At 56.6% G+C, this 20858-nt stretch overlaps 1 protein-coding gene across 5 annotated transcripts; it reads left to right on the top strand.

Moving 5' to 3' along the window:
* Window positions 1-3310: 3310 nt before the first annotated feature.
* Window positions 3311-20194, top strand: GRK6 (G protein-coupled receptor kinase 6). Of its 5 annotated transcripts, none has more exons than XM_012466397.2 (16): window positions 3311-3326; window positions 8106-8201; window positions 9249-9361; window positions 9487-9564; window positions 9897-9997; window positions 10334-10426; window positions 10534-10597; window positions 10710-10850; window positions 11086-11276; window positions 12035-12072; window positions 12165-12254; window positions 13219-13427; window positions 13543-13680; window positions 18011-18148; window positions 18230-18364; window positions 19023-20194. In XM_012466397.2, exons 2-16 carry the CDS (start codon window positions 8150-8152, stop codon window positions 19113-19115), a joined length of 1674 nt encoding a protein of 557 aa, XP_012321820.1. In that variant the 5' UTR covers window positions 3311-3326; window positions 8106-8149; the 3' UTR covers window positions 19116-20194. The 5 variants fall into 5 exon arrangements, with proteins under 5 accessions (XP_012321820.1, XP_012321821.2, XP_012321822.2 ...); XM_012466398.3 differs by lacking the exon at window positions 3311-3326 and adding an exon at window positions 3383-3597 and having other exon boundaries at window positions 19025-20194; XM_012466399.3 differs by lacking the exons at window positions 3311-3326; window positions 19023-20194 and adding exons at window positions 3383-3597; window positions 18557-19012.
* The last annotated feature ends 664 nt before the right edge of the window (window positions 20195-20858 follow it).

The following is a 20858-nucleotide window of genomic DNA, read 5'->3' as shown; positions in this document are numbered from 1 at the left end:
AGCTAATTTTTGTATTATTAGTAGAGATGGGGTTTTGCCATTTGGTCAGGCTGGTCTTGAACTTCTAGCCTCAAGTGATTCACCTGCCTCAGCCTCCCAAAGTGCTGGGATTATAGGTGTGCATCACCACACCCCACCAACCTTAAGCATTTCTTATTTTTGCTTGAGTGCAATGATATTTATAAGATAAATTCCTAGACACACACATCTCAGATGGTTGTTGGCAGATTTTCCCTTTTATTTATTTATTTATTATTATTTTTTTGAGATGGAGTCTCGCTCTGTTGCTCAAGCTGGAGTGCAGTGGTGTGATCTTGGTTCACTGCAACCTCTGCCTCCAGGGCTCAAGCCACTCTCATGCCTCAGCTTCCCGAGTAGCTGGGACTACAGGAGTGCACCACCATGCCCAGCTAATTTTTTATATTTTAGTAGAGATGAAGTTTCACAGTGTTGGCCAGGGTGGTCTCGAACTCCTGAGCTCAGGTGATCCGCCTGCCTTGGCCTCCCAAAGTTCTGGGATTACAGGCGTGAACCACTGCACTCAGCCAATCTTCCCTTTTAAAAAAGATAACTCCCTGGCGCGGAGGCTCACATCTGTCATCCCAGCACTTTGGGAGGCCAAGGTAGGCGGATCACCTGAGGTCAGGAGTTCAAGACCAACCTGACCAACATGGAGAAACCCCGTCTCTATAAAAAAGAAAATCACTTTGGCTGTAGGTGGAAAATGGCTTGAAGAGCTGGAACCTGAATTTTCTGAGTGACATCTCTTCACTCCGTATCTATTGCCAAGTCCTGTTCATGCCAGCTCTGTGCCAGCTCTCCATCTGTCCACCTGTTTGCATGTCCTGGCCACTGCCCCAGTGTAGGGCATCATCATTCCTCTCTCTAAAGGTTCCTTCCGAAAGGTCTCTCATCGGTCTTAGGATATTTGGCCTGCAGACAAGGAAACCAATTCTGGGTAACTAAGCAGATGAGAAATGGATGGGACAGGCTGGGGGGCTTGCTGAATCCCGCTCCCCTAGGAAGGGCCTAGCTTGACTGCCTTCCCTCCCTCCCCCAACCTTCACTGCCTCCACAGTGAATTCTAAATGATCCCCCTGATGTCTTGTGCTGGTCACTTGTTCTAGAGTCAAAGACCTGGCTGGAAACATCAGAATCGTGCTCCAGCTACCAGAGACATGGGAGAAAAAATTCTGCCTCCCTTCTTTGATGTACCTAGTGGAAGGCAGGGTCTTCCTCCACATCTCATAGGATGCTTCTCAAACGGGAAAGGCTTTGGATATTGGGCACTAAAACAGCAAGCCAGCCCCCTCCCCGGAGCTTGTCCATCACACTTGCAGCCCAGAGCTCTCTATGAAAGCCAAATCTGATCACACGACTCAAAACCTCCTTGACAGCTCCCTACCACCCTCAAGATGAAGTCTGAAATTTCTTACCTGGCTCTCAAGGCCCTCACTGATCCAGGTCCCTCCTAAGGCTTCAGCCTAATTTCTTGCCCCCCATGTCCTCCCCATTGTGTACCTTTAAACTCTAGCTGGATGCTCTGCCATTAGGTGCTGAACGCAGGAGCCCTTCCTGACTTCCTCTATGGAACTTTGAACATGTGATACTCCTCTGTCCAGAAGGCTCTTTCCCTCCCTATGCCAATAACCTGCACATTTTCACTTAATCTTCAGATTTCACTTGGACACAATAGCTTTCACTAAGTGAGGTACCTTCCCTGTGTTCCACTAGCTCCTGGGTTTCCCTCTTTTAAGGTATTTATCTTAATTCTCTAGATCCATCCACGTTTCTCCATCTGCGCTGCCACCTTGTTAGTCCAGGCTGCTGCCATCTCTATCTCCCGGAATTCTGTAACCTCTTGACTGCTCTGCTTCCACTCTAGGCCACCTAGGAATCCACCAGAAAGAGTAAAATTTTTAAAATATAAATCATTCTTTCAGATATTTGACATTTCACTTAGCAAAAACACTTCAAACTCCTGGACGTGGTCAGGGCCCTCCATGACCTAGCTAGTACCCTTGCTCCTTCTGTCTCATCTCAGACCACTGGGCCCAGAAGCTGCAGACGCCTTCTCCTATTCCCTGAACACCGCACTTAGTCTGGCTCAGAGCCTCTGCGTTTGCTGTTGCTCCTACTAGATCCGCTCAAATGTCACACCCTGACAGTGTCATACACACTATCTTGTCATAACGTCCCAAGAGCAGTTGTCACTCTCTAAAACCATCTATTTGTTTATTTACTGAATAATTATCTTTATCTCACCCAGCCCTCACTTGCTCCCTCCACTTCTAGCAAGTAAGCAGGGAGCCTGGCTATCTTGCTGCCACCACTGTATTCCCCAGCACCTGACTCGGTGCCTGGCACAAAGAGGTTGCTCTGTAAGTATTTTTGAATGAATGAATGAATAGGGGACCAGAGAAGCCTAGATGAATCCGGCTCTGCCTTACTAGCAGAGTTTGGGCAAGTCTGTTTTCTGCTGTGTGAAGTGGGGGTGGAGGAAGTGGGATGTTAAGCTACAAGGTGTTGAATAGCTGTCAGATTTCGGCCTTGTTTTCTCCGCAGTCTTCGGGCTGGAGCCAGCCACTTAACGTCCGGCGCCCCAGCTCCCCACCTGTATAATGGGTGTGAACTCTTCCCAACGTCTAGGGGTGGTAGCGCTGCCTTATAAGGCAGCAGAGGCCGAGGGAAGGCGAGGCCGAGTGGGTGGAGAGAAATCACAACATCCGGCTGCGGGGGCCGGGCGGGGCGCCTGCGGCGACCGGGCGACAGGTCGGGGGACCGCTGCGGAGGTCGCAGCCTCCTCCCTGTCTCTCCTGCTTTCGATATGCACCCTCCTGGTTGGGGCGGACCCAAGGGAATACGGCCAGAGAAGTGGCCCAAACAAACCCCCTGCCAGCCCGCAGGAGGCCCAGGATACCAAGCGCGTCCCCAACAAAACCCTAGAAAAGCCATCTGTGAGCCAAAGGCTGCCGGGCCACACCTTCAGGCGGTGGCCCAATCAAAATGCACTATTTGAGATGACGGACATTTTCTTCACCCAATCACACATTCGATCTCCTGGGCGTGCCCCAGAGTACCCACCTCCGTGGTCCCGGCGGAGGGCTCGGCCCTAATTGGCAGTTGGGTATCCTACGAAAGCCTAGAAATTCGAACCTAGGGGCTGAACCCCGCTCTCAGACCAACCAGGAAGAGGTGACGTATTGGTCCCGCCCCTGTATACTCCTTTGAGCGAGTCCCCAGCTCAGGGGGCGGGGGAAAGATGAAGAGGAAGGCTAATGGGAAGACGGCGCGGGGAGCTTCTGCCTGGTGATTGGTCGAATAAGGTAAACAGAGGGCGGGGCGGGGCGGGCCAGCGCCGGGGTGGCCCCCGGGAGGGGGCGGAGAGTGCGCGGCAGGCGGCGGCGGCGGCCGGGGAGGCCGGGGAGGCCGCGGCGCGGTCACTGCTAGCCGAGCCGAGCCGCGCCGATCGCCATCCGGCCCCGGCTGTCGCGCGCGATCCCGGCCGGCGGCGCGGCCCGGCGGGCCCGGCGGCGCCGCAGCCCATGGAGCTCGAGAACATCGTAGCGAACACGGTGCTACTCAAGGCCCGGGAAGGTGAGGCGGCCGGGCGGGTGGCCGGGCCCGGGTGCAGGGAGCGTGGGTGCGCGGCGTCTGAGCTCCGCGGGGCGACACAGCCTTCGGATCCCCTAGGCCCGCTGGCTCTGCGCCCTACACCTCGCCCAGACACACGAGCTTTTCCGGCCCGTCGTCTTGCTCCTCCGCACCTGCCCCCGGGATTTGGGCCCAGGAAGGGGCGGGGGTCAGGTCGCCGCCCTCGCGGCGGGGGGTGGTGAAGGAGTGAAAGAAGGAGAGACGAAGAGGGAAGGGTGGGACCGGGGCCCCAGGAGAACCTCACTGAGGCCTCTTCCAGGTGAGATGTGTAAAGATGCCCCACGTGCTATGGGCCCAGACCTCAGCACTTAGCTTAATCCCGCACAAAGTTGGTGTTAGGTAAAGGCTGGAGAATGAATTAACGGAGCCTCTGCGTAACACAGCCCACCAGACTTGGGGAAACTCCTGGTCACAAATGGTACCTATAGAACTGCCACTTGCTCCGTGCCTCAGGACACTGAGGGCAGAGGTGAATGGATATTTGCCCTCAGGGAGCCCATGGTCTAGTGGGGCTAGCGGACACAGAAAGAAGTGGGAGCAGAGCATGCTGCGCTGTCAGTATTCCAAGTGCAAAGGCCCGGCTGGGGAAACCAGTCTGGTGGACCGAGTGTGTGTGTAGCTCCTCGTGGCTTCCACCCCAGATGTTATCAGGCTCTGTGTAGGTCCTGGGAGACACAGAAGGACCAGGCCTGGTCCTTACTGCCCTGTGGTCAGTCTGCTCCCACCTGCCACACCCCACCTCAGTAACATCACTGACCACCCACTCTGCCCCACCTTGTCCAGGGTGCTGGGGAAGCAGCAGTAAACAAGACGCTTCTTTTTGGAACTCCAGGGCAGGGAGAGAGATTATGATGTTTTTCCTCCCTTTGCTGGACTTCCAGGCTTAAGAAGTCATCTGCTTCACCTCTTCACCTTTCTGCCCCATTTTACATGTAGGAAGCTGAGGCTCAAACCAGGGACTAGCATCAGGTCACACAGTAGGATTGTGATTGACTCAGGCCTAAGACACAGGATGCCTATTCTACATGAAGCCCAGAGGAACCTCCAGCTGGGTGCCATAGAATTACCCCTGTCCACCCAGTGCCATGGTGAGATGCAGCCCAGAAACGGCATGGCAGGCTGGGTCCTCAGTGCCTGGGGAGCCTGTTTTATCCCCTGTGCCTTATCGAGCCCATGGGCTAGGCCTTCCTCCCAGCCTCTGGGGGCATCTGCCGATTCTGTTCTGCCTCGTCATCCAACCAGCCAGGGAGGAGGGGTGGGGAGGGCCAAAACAGGCCTTCTCTAGGGCTATAGCCAGTCAAGGCCTCAGGCCTGCTGATGGCACTGCCTGGCCGGAGAGTGTGGGTACCATTGGACAAGCTTTGTCAGGCTGTGGGCAAGGCAAAGGGTGATGTGGCCAGACTGGGGACTGGTACCTCCACTAAAGAACCCTTACCACAACCTGGCTCTGCTCCTCCCACCTGCATGTTTTTTTTGTTTTTTTTTTTTTTTTTTTTGAGATGAAGTCTCACTCTGTTGCCCAGGCTGGTGCAATCTCGGCTCACTGCAACCTCCGCCTCCCGGGTTCAAGTGATCCTTCTGCCTCGGCCTCCCACGTAGCTGGGACTACAGGTGTGTGCCACCATACCCAGCTAATTTTTGTATTTTTAGTAGAGATGGGGTTTCAGCATGTTGGCCAGGCTGGTCTCGAACTCCTGACCTCAAGTGATCCTCCCACCTTTGGCCCTGCAAAGTGCTGGGATTACAGGTGTGAGCCATTGTGTCTGGCCTACCTGCATGGCTTTAAACATGTCTCTTCTCTCTCAACTTCAGTACCCCTTTTTGTGGAACGGTTGGCTGTGGGACATAAAGACTAAAGGAAATCCTGATTGTCATTGAGTCCTGAGCCCAGGCCCCTGGATGGACTGCATCAGAACCAACTCATGAACTGGCTTTTCATGAGCTTGGGGCTCGGGCCCTTGACAGCTTCCCAAGTGATCCGAGGCCCCAAGTGGTTTGGGAACCGTTGGTATGTGTATAGAGTTGGCACGTAATAGATGCCAGCCATGTTTGGGGTGGGAAAGGAGCTTGGGTTGTGGCCATAGGGAGCTGGATACGGGACCTATCAGTGTCACCTCTGGGCTTGGGTGAATTGATTCCTCACCTTGGAACCTCAGTTTTCTTATGATATTGGGCCTTCTCTGGAAGAGTTGCTGTGAGGATGGAGTGGGATGTTGGGGCTTGAGCCTTCCCTCAGTACCCCTTATTTTCCCAGGCACTCAGAGGCATGGGGAAGGGGCCCAGGGACACTGAAAGGGGACAGAGGGTGGGGAGGAGCCCCACTGACTGGGCCACCCAAGACAGGATATTTGCATGTGACTCTTTGCTGCTGCCTTGATGTGGCTGGGAGGCGGGGAGGAGGAAGTAACTGAGGGTGGGAGGCCGGCGGATGGAGGGTAGGGTGAGGGACCTGTGGGGGTGGGGGAGGAGTTCCCCTTCTGGGAAGGCCTTGCCCTGGGTTGAGGGGTGGGGGTCTGTTGCTCACTCACAGTGAAGCAATGACTGCTGGGCTTTCTCTCAGCAGGCTGCTGGAGGCCTCTAGCAGGTTTCTCAATGGGCTCCTGCAATACTTCCTCCTCCAGGCAGCTTAGGTCAGGGAGTCATCGAGGGACCTAGCTTTGCCCCCTCCCTAGAAGGCAACTTCTGCCCTTGCACCACCTGCCCTCACCCAGGCCAGATAGATACAGGATTGGAAAACCAGAGGGGAAACTGAAGCCCAGCATGCGAAAGCGGCTGTCTAAGGTTGCCACAGAATTGCTGGAGCTGGGGCTCACCTCTTGACTCAGCCCTACGCGATGTGGACAGTGTCTCCTATTCACCACATAACACACATGGAAAGGTTCACAGATAGCAAGTGATGGGCTTACGGTGTGAATCAGAAATTCAGACCCAGCTCTGGGAGACTCAGGCCCCCTCCCTCCTAAACCTGGTGGCCCACAGGCCACACACATTTGGCTCCTTCTCTGACACATTTTATTTCTTTGGCTGCAGTGAGGTTTTTTTTTGTTTGTTTTTTTTGAGACAGAGTCTTGCTCTGCCGCCAGGCTGGAGTGCAGTGGCGTGATCTTGGCTAACTGCAACCTCTGCCTCCTGGGTTCAAGCGATTCTCCTGCCTCAGCCTCCCAAATAGCTGAGACTACAGGTGTGAGCCACCACACTGGCTAATTTTTGTATTTTTAGTAGAGATGGGGTTTCACCATATTGGCTAGGCTGGTCTTGAACTCCTGACCTCGTGATTCACCCGCCTTGGCCTCCCAAAGTACTGGGATTACAGGCGTGAGCCACCATGCCTGGCTTTTTATTTGAGACAGAGTTTCACTCTTGTTGCCCAGGCTGGAGTGCAATGGCACACATTCAGCTCCCTGTAAGCTCCGCCTCCCAAGTTCAAGCAATTCTCCTGCCTTAGCCTTCTGAGTAGCTGGAATTACACACATGCGCCACCACGCCTGGCTAATTTTGTATTTTTAGTAGAGATGGGGTTTCTTCATATTGGTCAGGCTGGTCTTGAACTCCCTATCTGAGATGATCCGCCTGCCTCGGCCTCCGAAAGTGCTGGGATTACAGGCGTGAGCCACTGTGCCTGGCCCTGTTTTTTTTTTTAAGTAAAATGGGGGCCAATATTTTATGTAAGAGTGAATTTCTAGCTGCTTTTGAAAAATCAGAAGAGCTGGCCACACTGAGCCAGAAACCCGCCTAGCAGCAATCAGGCAATCTGCTGGAGTTGTGCTACAGCTGCCTGTTAGAGGAGCCTTCTCTGTTCCTGGTCATCTCACATCTGGCCCATGTTTCCCACACCTGTTGGGCTCTGCAGGCAATTGAGCTGCCGTGGCCTCAGCTGCTGCAGATGGGGGTCTGCAAGGTCAAGCGAGGCAGGCAGCGGGCCGGGGAAACCCCTGTGTGCAGGGGAAGGAAAGTCCTGAGTGTCTCCCCTTGCCCCTGCCTTGCTCGAGCATCTGATAGCCATGATGTGGAGCCTGGCGATAGAGGTCTGGGAGCCCCCTTGTTCCGGGCTGCCCTGTGCATCTCTTGGGCTTGCCCCGCTGTCCTGGAATCTTTCCCTCCTGGGCCTTCTGCAGTTCCCACCACTGTGATGCCCTTCTCTCCTTTCTTAACCGGGGGAACTCCTACCTGGTGGGAAGCAACTGAGGCTGGACCCATTGTCGGAGCTATCTCCTCCCCCAGCAACCTCATTGCTCCTCTTGGCTCTCCCAGCTCAGGAGCCTGAAGCAGGAGAACCAAGTGTGTCCTGGAACGCGGCAAGAGCATGCTGGAACGTGCTTGGGAAGGCCCAAGGTGCCGCCCAGAGCGGGCTCTGCCTTGGCTGGGCCCTAGAGGCCCTGAACCTCGCTGAGGACCCAGAGGTAGTCCTGGGGCAGTGGGACTTGAGACCCAGTGCCCGATTGCTCCCACAGGTGGCGGTGGGAATCGCAAAGGCAAAAGCAAGAAATGGCGGCAGATGCTCCAGTTCCCCCACATCAGCCAGTGTGAAGAGCTGCGGCTCAGCCTCGGTGAGGCCTGGGCAGAGGCTGGGGATGCTGAGGCGAGGGGCCTTGCTGGGGCCGGGGGAGCCTCTCCTGAGACCTTGCCTTGGGGCAGAGGGGCAGGCTTGGTGGCTCCAGTGAACAGGAGGATGGGGCTGCACCATTGAACCTAGTTTCAGTTCCCAGGCTTGGGATGGGTGGAGAGCAGACAACAAACAGGGTCACACTGCTGGAGGTGGTTGAAGTGGTGTCAGGAACAGGGCAGGGGCAGATTGGGGCAGATGAGTCCGCTTTGGAAAGGAGAGCCAGCTAGGGTGAGCAGCAGCCACAGGACAGAGGGAGCGGTAGCTAGGCCAGCCCACAGACTGACTGCCTTGGGAGCCCCAGGCCGGGTCTTAGCCTCCCAGGCCCAGCCTTGAGTGGTGCCCAGCAAAGCCTTGATCAGAAGCCCTCAGCCTGGGCAGTGTGACAGGGTTACTCCTGGGAGGGGACAGAAGGGCCCAGGACCCCAGTTCCTGCCAATCTTGGCCAAGGCCCCAGGTCTGAGCAGCACCTAAGGTTGCTGAGGCCCCCCGGTGGCCTGCACGTGGGCAGAGCGCACCCAGGCCGCTTCCACCTCCTGGGAAGGAGGCCCAGCTGAGAGCTTGCCGGAAGCCACAGCTTCCTCTCGCACTTTCGCCAGGCAGGCAGCAGGTGTGGGCCTGGCCCGGGCTGGGCTGGGCCGGAACCTCACAGACCGCACCCAACCCCAGTACTGTGACATATGCAAGTCGTGTAAACCAGGAGACCAGGAGACCAGGAGACAACGCAGGGAGGTGGGTGGAGGCCTGGGCTCTGGAGCCAGATTCCTGGCTGTGTGACATTGAGCTAGTCAGTTAGCTTCTCTGGGCCTCACAGCCCCAACATAGCTGTGCCTACCTCAGGGTTGCGGTGAGGGTTCTGAAGAAGATCACGGCTGCCACACTGCAGAGCTGGAAGCTGTTGTGGGGGCCCAGGGCCTGGTGGTATGGGCAGGAGTGCCCCATCCATGGGCTCTGGGGCTGTGGACCCAGCAGCTCGCATCTCTGCCCACAGAGCGTGACTACCACAGCCTGTGCGAGCGGCAGCCCATCGGGCGCCTGCTGTTTCGAGAGTTCTGTGCCACGAGGCCGGAGCTGAGCCGCTGCATTGCCTTCCTGGATGGGGTGGTGAGTGCAGCCCAGCCCCGTCCAGCCCCACTGGTGGTCGAGGTCTCAGCCTCACGTGCCCTTCCTCCCCACACCTGCTGCTTGCTCTGCCCAGACCTCCAGCTTCTCTGCTTTCCACCCTGCAGGCCGAGTATGAAGTGACCCCGGATGAGAAGCGGAAGGCATGTGGGCGGCGGCTAATGCAGAATTTTCTGAGCCACACGGTGAGTGAGCAGTGATGGAGAGATGACGGCAGCCACTAGAGAGAGGAGTGACCACAGCCTGGGCAGAGACTGCCCTGGAGCTGCTCCAGGCAGCACGGCGGGCATGCAGCCCAGGGTATGGGCTGGGCTCTGGCCAGGCGGCCTCCCAGTGGCTCTGCTGCGCTCTGCCTCGTGGGTGGGGAGCAGGAAGGAGTTCAGCAGCCAGGCTGGCTGGCACACCCCCGGCCTGCAGCCTCTTATGGCACCGCCTGAGATGCCTGACCCCTCTCCCCTGGAAATGGGCAGCCGTCCAAGGGAATCCCTGCACTGACCTCTCTGGGGCTTGTTCCCAGGGTCCTGACCTCATCCCTGAGGTCCCCCAGCAGCTGGTGACGAACTGCACCCAGCAACTGGAGCAGGGGCCCTGCAAAGACCTCTTCCAGGAACTCACCCGGTAAGCCTGTCCCTGCCCACAGGCCTAAAATTGTGCCCAGAGGAGGGGGCTTCTGTGGGCTAGGAAGGTTGTGAACAGCTCAGTGGCTGGTGAGGGAGCTCAGCCGCCCGGCCCTGGCCTTGTCCCTGCTGTGGGACCTGGGCAGGCGGCCTCCCCTCTCAGTAGCACGCACAGCTTCAGCGCAGGCTGTGTGTCTCCCAGCTCGGGGGTTAGCAGGAGGACTGGCTGACAATGATGCCTGTGGGCTAAGCCTGCACAGAGAGGCCCGGCCCAACAAGTCGAGAGCCTGAGGTGTTGGGGGCTGGCGGGTGAGCTGGGCCTGCCTTCCCTCAACAGGCTGACCCATGAGTACCTGAGCGTGGCCCCATTTGCCGACTACCTCGACAGCATCTACTTCAACCGTTTCCTGCAGTGGAAGTGGCTGGAAAGGTGAGCTCCCTGAAGGCTGGGCCGGGACAGGCCAGGTCGCTGGGGTTCTTCATAGGCCTCGGGCTCTCCTGCTCAGCCAGCGTTTGCTTCCCCACCCCTCGCCACAGGCAGCCAGTGACCAAAAACACCTTCAGGCAGTACCGAGTCCTGGGCAAAGGTGGCTTTGGGGAGGTGAGTGGCCAGGAAGAGTGAACAGGATGGGTACGTTGGGCCCTGGACCAGCCCCTGGACGCCCAGCCAGGGTGCAGCTGTCCCCCATTCGTCCCCGTCTGCCTGGCCACAGGTGTGCGCCTGCCAGGTGCGGGCCACAGGCAAGATGTACGCCTGCAAGAAGCTAGAGAAAAAGCGGATCAAGAAGCGGAAAGGGGAGGCCATGGCGCTGAACGAGAAGCAGATCCTGGAGAGAGTGAACAGTAGGTTTGTAGTAAGTACAGAAGGAGACGCTCCCTTCCCGTGGCCACGCTGGTGCACTGGCCCTCCCCACCCCCAGGCCCCACCCTCCCACACGGGATACCGGGAAGGGCGGGGTTGGGATGTTGATGCCAGGCTCGGGGAGCAGGCTGAGCCCAAGGAGTGGCACCAAGAAGGCTTTTTTGGGCGGCCCTGCCACCAAGCACCCCGCAGCTCCTGCCTGAGGGCTTGGGTCCCCTCGGCCACAGGTGAGCTTGGCCTATGCCTATGAGACCAAGGACGCGCTGTGCCTGGTGCTGACGCTGATGAATGGAGGCGACCTCAAGTTCCACATCTACCACATGGGCCATGCTGGCTTCTCCGAAGCACGGGCTGTCTTCTACACCGCCGAGATCTGCTGCGGCCTGGAGGACCTGCACCGGGAGCGCATCGTGTACAGGTGGGGAGGGCTCGGCCACCCTGGGGGCTTAGCCCTCCCTGCCAGGGACTACAGCTGCACCTGGATGGAGGTAGCCAAGGCTGCCAGTCAGGCCAGACTGAAGAAGGACATTGGTGCAGGGCTGTGGCCTCACACATCAGGCCAACTTGAGTGGCCCAGGCCTGGGCTTTGGGCTCTGGGGGACCCACGAGGGAATCCTGACTTGGTCACACGCACCTCCATCCCCCACCGTGTGACCCTGGGCCGGTTCGCTCCCTGCTCCCAACACTGCTTCCTTTTCTAGAAAGCAGAGACTGTAATTCCTACTTCCCAGGTTGTTGAAGGGGCCCAGTGAGATAAGTACAGAGTACCTGGCATATGGGGCTGGGTGAGGGAGAACCCTGGCTCGATTGTTGCTGACTTCCTGTGAGCCTCACAACAGGCTGGTCAGGGGACAGATGAGTAGCCCCGTTTGACAGAGAGGAAAGGCAGAGTCAGCCACCAATGGGCGAGAAGGCCACTGGGGAGGCCCCCCGAGGTGGAGCTGCTTCCACTCGCCTAGAGAGTGCTCGGTGTCCTGGCTGTGTAGATCCTTCCTCTGCTCCCTTGAGTTTGGGCTGTTGCCAGGGAGAGCAGGACTGTCTGTTGCCCTGGCAGCAAATGAGTCTTGTACCTTGCTCCACACCTGGCCCCAGGAGGCAAGTGAGCTAGGAGGAGCTGGCCCGTCTGACTCCCTGGCAAACTGAGCAGCATCTAACCCTGCTCTTCTCTCTGCACAGGGACCTAAAGCCAGAGAACATCTTGCTGGATGACCACGGCGAGTGGGGGCACCTGGGGTGGGGCGCGGTGGGGTGAGACGCAGAGGCCTGGCCTGTTAACGGGTCCACCTGTTTCTCCACCCACATTCAGGCCACATCCGCATCTCCGACCTGGGACTGGCTGTGCATGTACCCGAGGGCCAGACCATCAAAGGCCGTGTGGGCACCGTGGGCTACATGGGTGAGTCTTCCCTGTCCTGGCCCACTGGCCTCCTGAGTTCCCTCACTGTCCACCCACCCAGCCGTACCCACTTCTGTTTGGGAGTCTTCTCTCAAAAGGGGTCTCAATAGAAAGGGCCCATCCCAGTGCTCCTCTTCTAGAGGTTAGGAGACTGAGACTCAGCCAGGACCACACACAGTTGTGAAGCCACACCATTCGTTTGCTAGATATTTACTAAACCCCGCTATGGCTGAGCTTGCAGGTGGCTACCGGGGAATGGAGGAGAGAGACCCAACTTGTTTCCATGGCCCCAGGCCCTGCCCTCCTTGTGCCCATCTGTGAAGGAAGCCAGTGGAGGGGTCAATGTGAGGCCTCATATTCCACTTGGGAACCAGGAGACAAGGGAGGCAGAGTCCTCGCTCTGCAGGCTCCACCTCTTGCTTTTTGTGTGGCCTTGAACCAGACACTCCACTGCTCCCGGCCTCACTTTGCAAGACTGTAAACACTCATCCCACCTGCCTCCCAGGGCTGCCTGGAAGATGAAAAGAGAGTACAGGAAAAACTCCCCATGGGGCTGCCCTGGCAGGTAGGAGGTATTCAGAAAATAGGAGTTTCCTTCTTTCTTCTTGCTGATATTAAATCCAGAAGTTGCAAACTGGTAGCCACGTGGGCCCAATTTCGCCTACATTTGTGTTTAAGTCAAATTGTTTTTAGTAAGCCAGATGGTTTCACATGCAAAGTAAGATTTCTGACTTCTCGTGTAAAATCTGAAGACCCAGGGACCCCGGATGTAGCCTCCTGCAGGGCCGTATCCACTCCCCTTGATGCTCTCCTACTGGCCAAGGTCCCCTCCAAGCTGGGACGGTGTCTGCCTGGCCAGCGGGTTTGAGTGGATCCCAGACTTAATGTCCCACGGGTGTTCCTGGGGCCTGAGGGTCCACTCCCTGCCTCCTGCCCAGTCCTAACTCCCGTGCCGCCTGCCCAGCTCCAGAGGTGGTGAAGAACGAACGGTACACGTTCAGCCCTGACTGGTGGGCACTAGGCTGCCTCCTGTATGAGATGATCGCAGGCCAGTCACCCTTCCAGCAGAGGAAGAAGAAGATCAAGCGGGAGGAGGTGGAGCGGCTGGTGAAGGAGGTGCCCGAGGAGTATTCAGAGCGCTTTTCCCCACAGGCCCGCTCACTCTGCTCCCAGGTACGGCAGCTCTCGGAAGCCCGGCCCACCGAGGCTAGGGTGGACACAACTTTCCCTCCCTCCCAGCCACTCACCTGCCCACCTGCCTGCCCTCCTCTCCCCTGCTTTGCCACAGCTCCTCTGCAAGGACCCCGCTGAACGTCTGGGGTGTCGTGGGGGCAGTGCCCGTGAGGTGAAGGAGCACCCCCTCTTTAAGAAGCTGAACTTCAAGCGGCTGGGAGCCGGCATGCTGGAGCCGCCCTTCAAGCCTGATGTAAGTGCCACCCCCTCTTGCCGAGGGCAGGGCCTAGCCGGGCTGGGGCTCAGGGGCTCTTGTAGTATCGGCCAGGATGCTTCCAGTGCGAGTGGCAGAAAAACCAATCTAGTGGCTTAGCCACAGAAATAAAGAGAATTCACAGTAAGGAAAAGCCCCAGGATAGGTCCAGCTCTTGGCATGCCTGGATGGGGCTCCGGGACCCTGACAATGCCCTAGGAACTCCGTCTCCCTCCCCGAGCTGTACTGTTTAGTGTGTAGTCTTCATACTGGGGCAGCACTCCCCAGGGTGTGACAGCAGTGCCCCCAGCAGCTCAGCCGCCACAGTAGACAGCTCCTTTTGCCCTTTCTTTCCTTCTTTCCTTCCTTCCTTCCTTCCTCCCTTCCTTCTTAACTTGCCTCCCTCCCCCTCCCTCTCTTTCTTCCCTCCCTTCCCCTTCCCCTTCCCCTTTCCCTTTCTTTCTTGGTCTTGTTCTGTTACCCAGGCAGCTGGAGTGCAGTGGCGAGATCTTGGCTCACTGCAACCTCTGCCTCCCAGATTCAAGCTATTCTCCTGCCTTAGCCTCCCGGGTAGCTGGGATTACATGTGCACACCACCACACCCAGATAATTTTTGTATTTTTGGTAGACGAGGTTTCACCATGTTGGCCAGGCTGGTGTCGAACTCCTGACCTCAGGTGATCTGCTCGCCTCAGCCTCCCAAAGTGCTGGGATTACAGGTGTGAGCCACCACAGTAACTTCAGAAGAAATCCTCATGGGGGAAAAAGAGGTCCTAATGCTGATGCCCATTGCCTCTCATTGCCCAGAGGCTCCTCACTGGTGACACGGGGATCATACGCCCACCTGAACCTGCGCCAGTGGGGGAGCTCAGTTCCCCAGAGGAAAACCACAATGCAATTGCCAGGAGTGGGAGGGGCTGTTGGGCTGGCCATCCTTCTGTGGGTGGTCACTTCCCCTTATAGAGTCTCACCCATTAACTGAGCGTCTCAGTGGGCCAGGCACTCAGCAGGCAAGAGTGTCCTCTAGCTGTCAGAGGCCAGGTGGCAGAAAACCAACCTAAACTCACTTAAGCCCAACATGGAGTGTATTGGTTCATTTGGCCAGGAAGTCCCCAAGTAGGGCCAGCTTCAGAGTTTCCTGTTGTGTGCCAGGATTCTCCAGCTCTTGGCTCGCCTTCAACTTGTTGACTTTCCCTCCCCTGAATTCAGCTCCTCGGTATGTGACAGCCACAGGGAAGGTTCTGATTGGCTAAGATGAGGTCATGTGCTTCCCCCTTCCCATGTCTATGAGGACTGGTCTTGTGATTAACGGTGCACCAGGAACACTGGAGAGGCCCAAAGGTGATGGGCAGGGCAGTCCAGGTTGTTATCTCTCAATGACACACGTGTTTCTTGATTCAGCAAATAGCTGCTGAGTGCCCATTTATGCCAGACCCTGGAGATAATGAGGCCCACTGGATCCAATCCTGCCCTTACATTCTAGTGAGAGACACACCCAAATAAACCAGTAAGCCACAAGGAATTCCAGCTAACATTGTGACAAAGAAAACTAAAGCAAGCTGCCGGGCTCGGTGGCTCACATCTGTAATCCCAACACTGGGTGGCTGAGGCAAGCAGATCACCCGAGGTCGGGAGTTTGAGACCAGCCTGACCAACATGGAGAAACCTACTAAAAATACAAAGTTAGCTGGGTGTGGTGGCACATGCCTATAGTCCCAGCTACTCAGGAGGCTGAGGCAGGAGAATCGCTTGAACCCGGGAGGCAGAGGTTGTGGTGAGCCGAGATCACACCATTGCACTCCAGCCTGGGCAACAGGAGCAAAACTCCGTCTCAAAAAAAGAAAAGGAAAAGAAAAGAAAACTAAAGCAAGCTATGAAGATGGTAGAGAATGATGGTGGGGGAGTGTTTTTAGACACGGGGGTCTCTGGGGAGCTGATGATAGTACAGAAACAAAATATGTGAAGCGGAGAGCCTTGCCAAGATTGGGGGTGTGAGCATTCTAGGTGGAAGGAGCAGCCAGGCATTGGCGGTCCTGAGACAGGGGCCCGCCCCGTGTGGCTGAGCAAGCCTGTGCAGGCAAAGAGGAGTGCGGGCAGGTTCTCAGTGAGATGGGACCATTGGGGGACCCTGGGCAGGAATGTGAGGTATGGGGAGTGGACCAGAGTGGGTGTGAGTGGAAGTGGGGAGGCCAGCGAGGGGGCTGCTGCCCTGACTGACTGCCTCACATGGGCTTCACTGGAACCACGAAGGTGGGCGCTGTCAGAGGTACTTGAACTAAGAGAGCCTGACTTTCATCAGCTCACCCCTGAGGCTAGCACTGCCACTCAGTCTATTCCTCTTTCCGTGCACATCGTCTCATTTAACCTTGAAGTAGCCACACTTTCTCTGGATCTTCCATTCAAAGTTGGAGATAAACTCAGTGCCCTGGAGTTTAACTTTTTAGAAGTAGATGAAAAACAAGCTTGATGATGATATTTTTTTAACAGCTTTATTGAGATTTAATTTATATACCATATAGTTCACCCATTTAAAATGTACAGTTCACCTGGGCACAGTGGCTCATGCCTGTAATCCTAGAACTTTTCGGGAGGCTGAGGTGGGTGGATCACCTGAGGTCAGGAGTTCAAGACCAGTCTTGCCAACATGGTGAAACTCCATCTCTACTAAAAATACAAAATTAGCTGGGCATCGCGGCAGGCACTTGTAATCTTAGCTACTCGGGAGGCTGGGACAGAAGAATCGCTTGAACCCGGGAGACAGAGGTTGCAGTGAGCCGAGATCGCACCATTGCACTCCAGCCTGGGCAACAAGAGCAAAACTCTATCTCAAAAAAAAAAAATGTGCTATTCAGTCAGGTATGGTGGCTCGTGCCTGTAATCCCAGCACTTTGGGAGGCTGAGGTGGGTGGATCACAAGTTCAAAACCAACCTGACCAACATGGTGAAACCCCATCTTTTCTAAAAATACAAAAAAAAAAAAAAAAAATTAGCCGGGCATGGTGGTGTGCACCTGTAATCCCAGCTACTCAGGAGGCTGAGGCAGGAGAATTGCTTGAACCTGGGAGGTGGAGGTTTCAGTGAGCTGAGATTGTGCCATTGCACTCCAGCCTGGGCAACAGAGCAAGACTCTGCTTCAAAAAGATAAAAAGGACAATTCAATGGCTTTTTAGTTATGCAGTCATCACTACAATAAATTTTCAAATATTTTCATGATGTGCCCCTCCCTGCAAAAAAAACCCATATCCTTAGCAGTCATTCTGCATTCTTCCCTCCCGCTGCTCCCGGCAATCACTGGTCTACTGTCTGTCTCTCTCTATTTGCCTCTCCTGGACATGTAGCTATGGAATCACACAGTACGTGATCCTCTGTGCCTGGCTTATTTCACTTAGCATAATATCTTCAAGGTTCATCCATGTTGTAGCATAGATCACTGCTTCGTTCTTTTTTTTTTTTTTTTTAGCAGCCTTTAGTCTTCATGCTTCATTCTTTTTTAAAGCTGAGTAATATTCCATTGCATGGATAGACCACATTTTACTTATCTGTGCGTCAGTTGGTAGACCTTAGGAGTGTCCCCACTTTTTGGCTGTTATTGCTGCTATGAACATTTGGGTACAAGTTTTTGTGTGGGAAGATGCTGTCATTTCTCTTGCTCTGTACCTAGGAGTAGAATTACCAGGTCATCAGGCAACTATGTTTAACCTTTTGGGGAACTGCCGGACTGTTTTCCAAAGCAGCTATACCATTTTACATGATGATGATATTTTAATTGACATCTTAATTGAAGGATTTAGAAAACAACGTTAAGATAAAAAAGAAGGTGGCCGCCTGGAGCTGAGGTGGGCTCCCAGTGTGGGGCTGCGGAGGTGGAGCGGTGGGAGACTGCCAGTCCTCTTACTGGCTGGGTGAGAAGACAGAGCAAGTCCCAGGTCACTGTAGGGCAGGGAACCAGGGAATCCCCAGTTCCAGGCTCTGTGTGGCACTGCCCAGCCGAGGGGCCAGCTGAGATTCAGACCACACTCCCCACCCCAGCTGTACACCCAGGTAGCTGTGGGGAGGCAAAGGAGGCGCCTGGCATTGGCCTTTACACAGCCTCACAGTCACTGAGCAGTGAGGAGTAATGTACCCAGTTCACAGAGGGGAAAACTGGGCTTCGGGGAGAAGGCAGTGCATGGGGAACCTGGTTTCTGACTCCAAATTAGAGAGCTGCCGGTGTCAGGCAGCACCAGGCCAAGACTTGAGTCAGAATCAGCTGAGCTGATTTCGTGTGTATCTGTGTGTGTGTGTGTGTGTGTGTGTGTTTCTTATCTGACCGCTGCCTCTCTCCTCCCAGCCCCAGGCCATTTACTGCAAGGATGTTCTGGACATTGAGCAGTTCTCCACTGTCAAGGGCGTGGAGCTGGAGCCCACTGACCAGGACTTTTACCAGAAGTTTGCCACAGGCAGCGTGCCCATCCCCTGGCAGAACGAGGTGGGGGCCTGCTCTGCTGGTGGGGTGGGCTCTAGGAGGCTGCCCTGGGGACAGCTCTCACAGCTGCCTGCTCCTCAGCAGATGGTGGAGACGGAGTGCTTCCAGGAACTGAATGTCTTTGGGCTGGATGGCTCAGTTCCCCCAGACCTGGACTGGAAGGGCCAGCCACCTGCACCCCCTAAAAAGGGACTGCTGCAGAGACTCTTCAGTCGCCAAGTAAGCCCCGGCAGTGGCCTACCTGGGGCCCCCGGCCTGGCTCCAGGGGACGGTGGGTGAGAGGCAGAGCTGGTGCCCGCATACGCTGGGAGTGGGCATCCTCCAGCCCTGTCGCGGTGCCCAGGGTCTCTGGCCTCATTCCCGCCTGTCCCCCACCCCTGGCTGGGCTCATGGCCTCTTTTCTCTTTCCAGAGGTGAGCAGTGTGGGCTCCCCGTGGGTTGGCCTTGCTGCCTGGCCTCGGGGAGCCACGGGCAGCCCTTCCATGGCAGAGGCGAGATGTGGGAGAAAGAAGTCTGGTGCCCACCCCGCTCCCCTTGCCCACTGCTTCGGTTCCCTGCACCCTGCCCCCTTTGAGCTACCAGCTTTGCTTAGCTTGTCTCCCCATGCCCTGTCTCTGCCAGCCCCAGGGGAGAGGGCTGGGTGGAGGCCTTGCCCTGGCAGACCGTGGGATCTACCAGCCCCCTTCCGTCTGTTGCCAGCAGCCCACTTGTGGCCTGAGCTGCTGCTCCAGGCTCCTTGTGGGGAGCCCCTTCTCCAGAGTGCACCCTCAGGCAGCTCCTGGCCTGCCCTGGCAAGGTCGGCCCCATGTGACATCCCTGGTGGTTAATAGCAACCACTCTGCCTCTCTCCCTCCCTCCATGTCTTCCCCGTCCCTGCAGGATTGCTGTGGAAACTGCAGCGACAGTGAGGAAGAGCTCCCCACCCGCCTCTAGCCCCGAGCCTGAGGCCCCCACCGGCAGCTGGCGGTAGCAGCTACTCCAAGCGCTGTTCACAGTTTGCACAGTGGTCTTCCCCATTGTCCACTCAAGTCGTGGCCTGGGGAACACAGATGGAACTGTCCCCAGTGTCCTCCGCCCCTCAGCCCCTGGCCTGGCTGAGTGTGGCAAGGCCTGGGCTGTCCCTGGGACAAAGGTGCGTCCCTTTGGCTCTTCTCCGTGGAGCTCGGGGCTTTCTGTATTTATGTATTTGTACGAATGTATATAGCGACTGGAGCGTTCTTAATTCCCACCGCAGACCTGGTGCCCCCGCCTTGGCTCCTGGGGGCAGCCAGCCCTGGCAGGGAGAGTGGGAGCTGGCAGAGGAGCCACTGCCAAACTCAAGGCTCCTCCGGCCCAGTTTGGACGGCTGAGGGTGGCCACAGCCCTGAGCCCTCAGCATTGTGCTGGGCCGCCCCCCTGCACCTCCCCAGCCTCTGAGTGAGACTCATGCCTGCCCCTGCTGCCCTGGGCTCAGGCTGCTACCCTGTGGGGCCTAAAGCTGTCCCTTCTCAGTGCTTGTAAGAGCTGGATCTGGGGCCTCTGTATCCCCTAGGCCTGTGCCAAAGTGGCCAGAGATTGGGCTGGCTGTGAGACCCATCAGTCCACTGCCCCAGCCGGCCCAGATAGGTCTGCCTCTGCCTTCCAGCCCCCAGGGCCTGGTCCCTGATGCCAGGCCCTGTCCTGAAGACACCTCTTTCAGAAACGCCCAAGCCCAGCCCCTAGGAGGGGGTGGGGCATCCCTGGACAACCCTGAAACATTCCGGACTCCCCTCATAACAATAGACACATGTGCCCAGCAATAATCCGCCCCTTCCTGTGTGCGCCTGTGGGGTGTGTGTGCGTGTGTGTGTACCTGTGTGGGTGAAGGGGATAGGGTGAGGCTGTGCCTGTGCCCCAGGCCCCAGCCCTGGCCCTTCCCAGACTGTGATGGCCATCCTGATCCCAGTGTTAGGGTAGCATGGGATTATAGGGCCCTGTGTTTTCCATATTTAAAGCCAATTTTTATTACTCATTTTGTCCAGTGTAAGCTGCCACGTGTCTCTGTGTGAATACAGTCCGAGCACAAACCTGGCCAGCCGCCCCTGCCTGCCTCTTTCTTGCTTCCAGTGCTCCAGGGGTCTTCCTGCTCCCCTGGCCCAGTTGGAAGCGGGAAGGGATTGGAGGTGGGCCTGGAGGGAGGAAGGGTGTGCCCTTCTGAGGCCCAGGAGCCCCCAGGGCTGACTCTGAGGTAGCCTCTCCAGGTAGCCAGGCTTTGGTAGCCTTTGGGCTCACCCAGTGGGTTTCCCAACTTCCTAAATGGGATGGGGCCTAAGGAAAGAAGCCTTGGGTGCCCCCTGGGGTGTAGGTCTGTTTCTGAGTGTGCTGGTAAGGTGGGCCCTGCTGGTGTCCTGCCCTCCAAGGCTGAGGTGGCCTGAATGCCTAAATGTGGACTTAGAGCAGCTCGGGAGCAGGGTGGAGCTGTATAAGGAACACCTGCCCCAGGCCTGCCTTACCTGGATGCCAGCCGTGAACAGGCCCTGGGCTGGTGCATGTGCATCATTCCCACCCCTCTGTTTTGCCCTTGACACATTATGGGCAAAGACCTAGACTGTGGGTGATGCTGGCAGGTAGGGTGTGGCTGGTAGGGGAAGGTTCTCTGAAGACAGTGGTTGAGCTGGCCTTGAAGTGGACATTCACCTGGGAGGAAGGGGGACTGGGAGGCACTTCAGGGGAGCTTCCTGCATGGGCGCTGGGG

The sequence above is a fragment of the Aotus nancymaae genome, unplaced genomic scaffold (assembly GCF_030222135.1).
Source record: "Aotus nancymaae isolate 86718 unplaced genomic scaffold, 86718_ANA_hifiasm-v0.15.2.pri h1tg000015l_1, whole genome shotgun sequence".
NCBI lineage: Eukaryota > Metazoa > Chordata > Mammalia > Primates > Aotidae > Aotus > Aotus nancymaae.
This window is presented reverse-complemented; position numbering and strand designations above follow the sequence as displayed.

What these genes read in the sequence shown, in the direction of transcription:
- GRK6 (XM_012466398.3), top strand. Translation starts at nt 3,546, where the DNA reads ATGGAGCTCGAGAACATCGTAGCGAACACGGTGCTACTCAAGGCCCGG. An exon ending in GCAAAGGTGGCTTTGGGGAG is followed by an intron (nt 10,598 to 10,709) that starts GTGAGTGGCCAG and finishes GCCTGGCCACAG; the next exon opens with GTGTGCGCCTGCCAGGTGCG. An exon ending in CCATCCCCTGGCAGAACGAG is followed by an intron (nt 18,149 to 18,229) that starts GTGGGGGCCTGC and finishes GCTCCTCAGCAG; the next exon opens with ATGGTGGAGACGGAGTGCTT.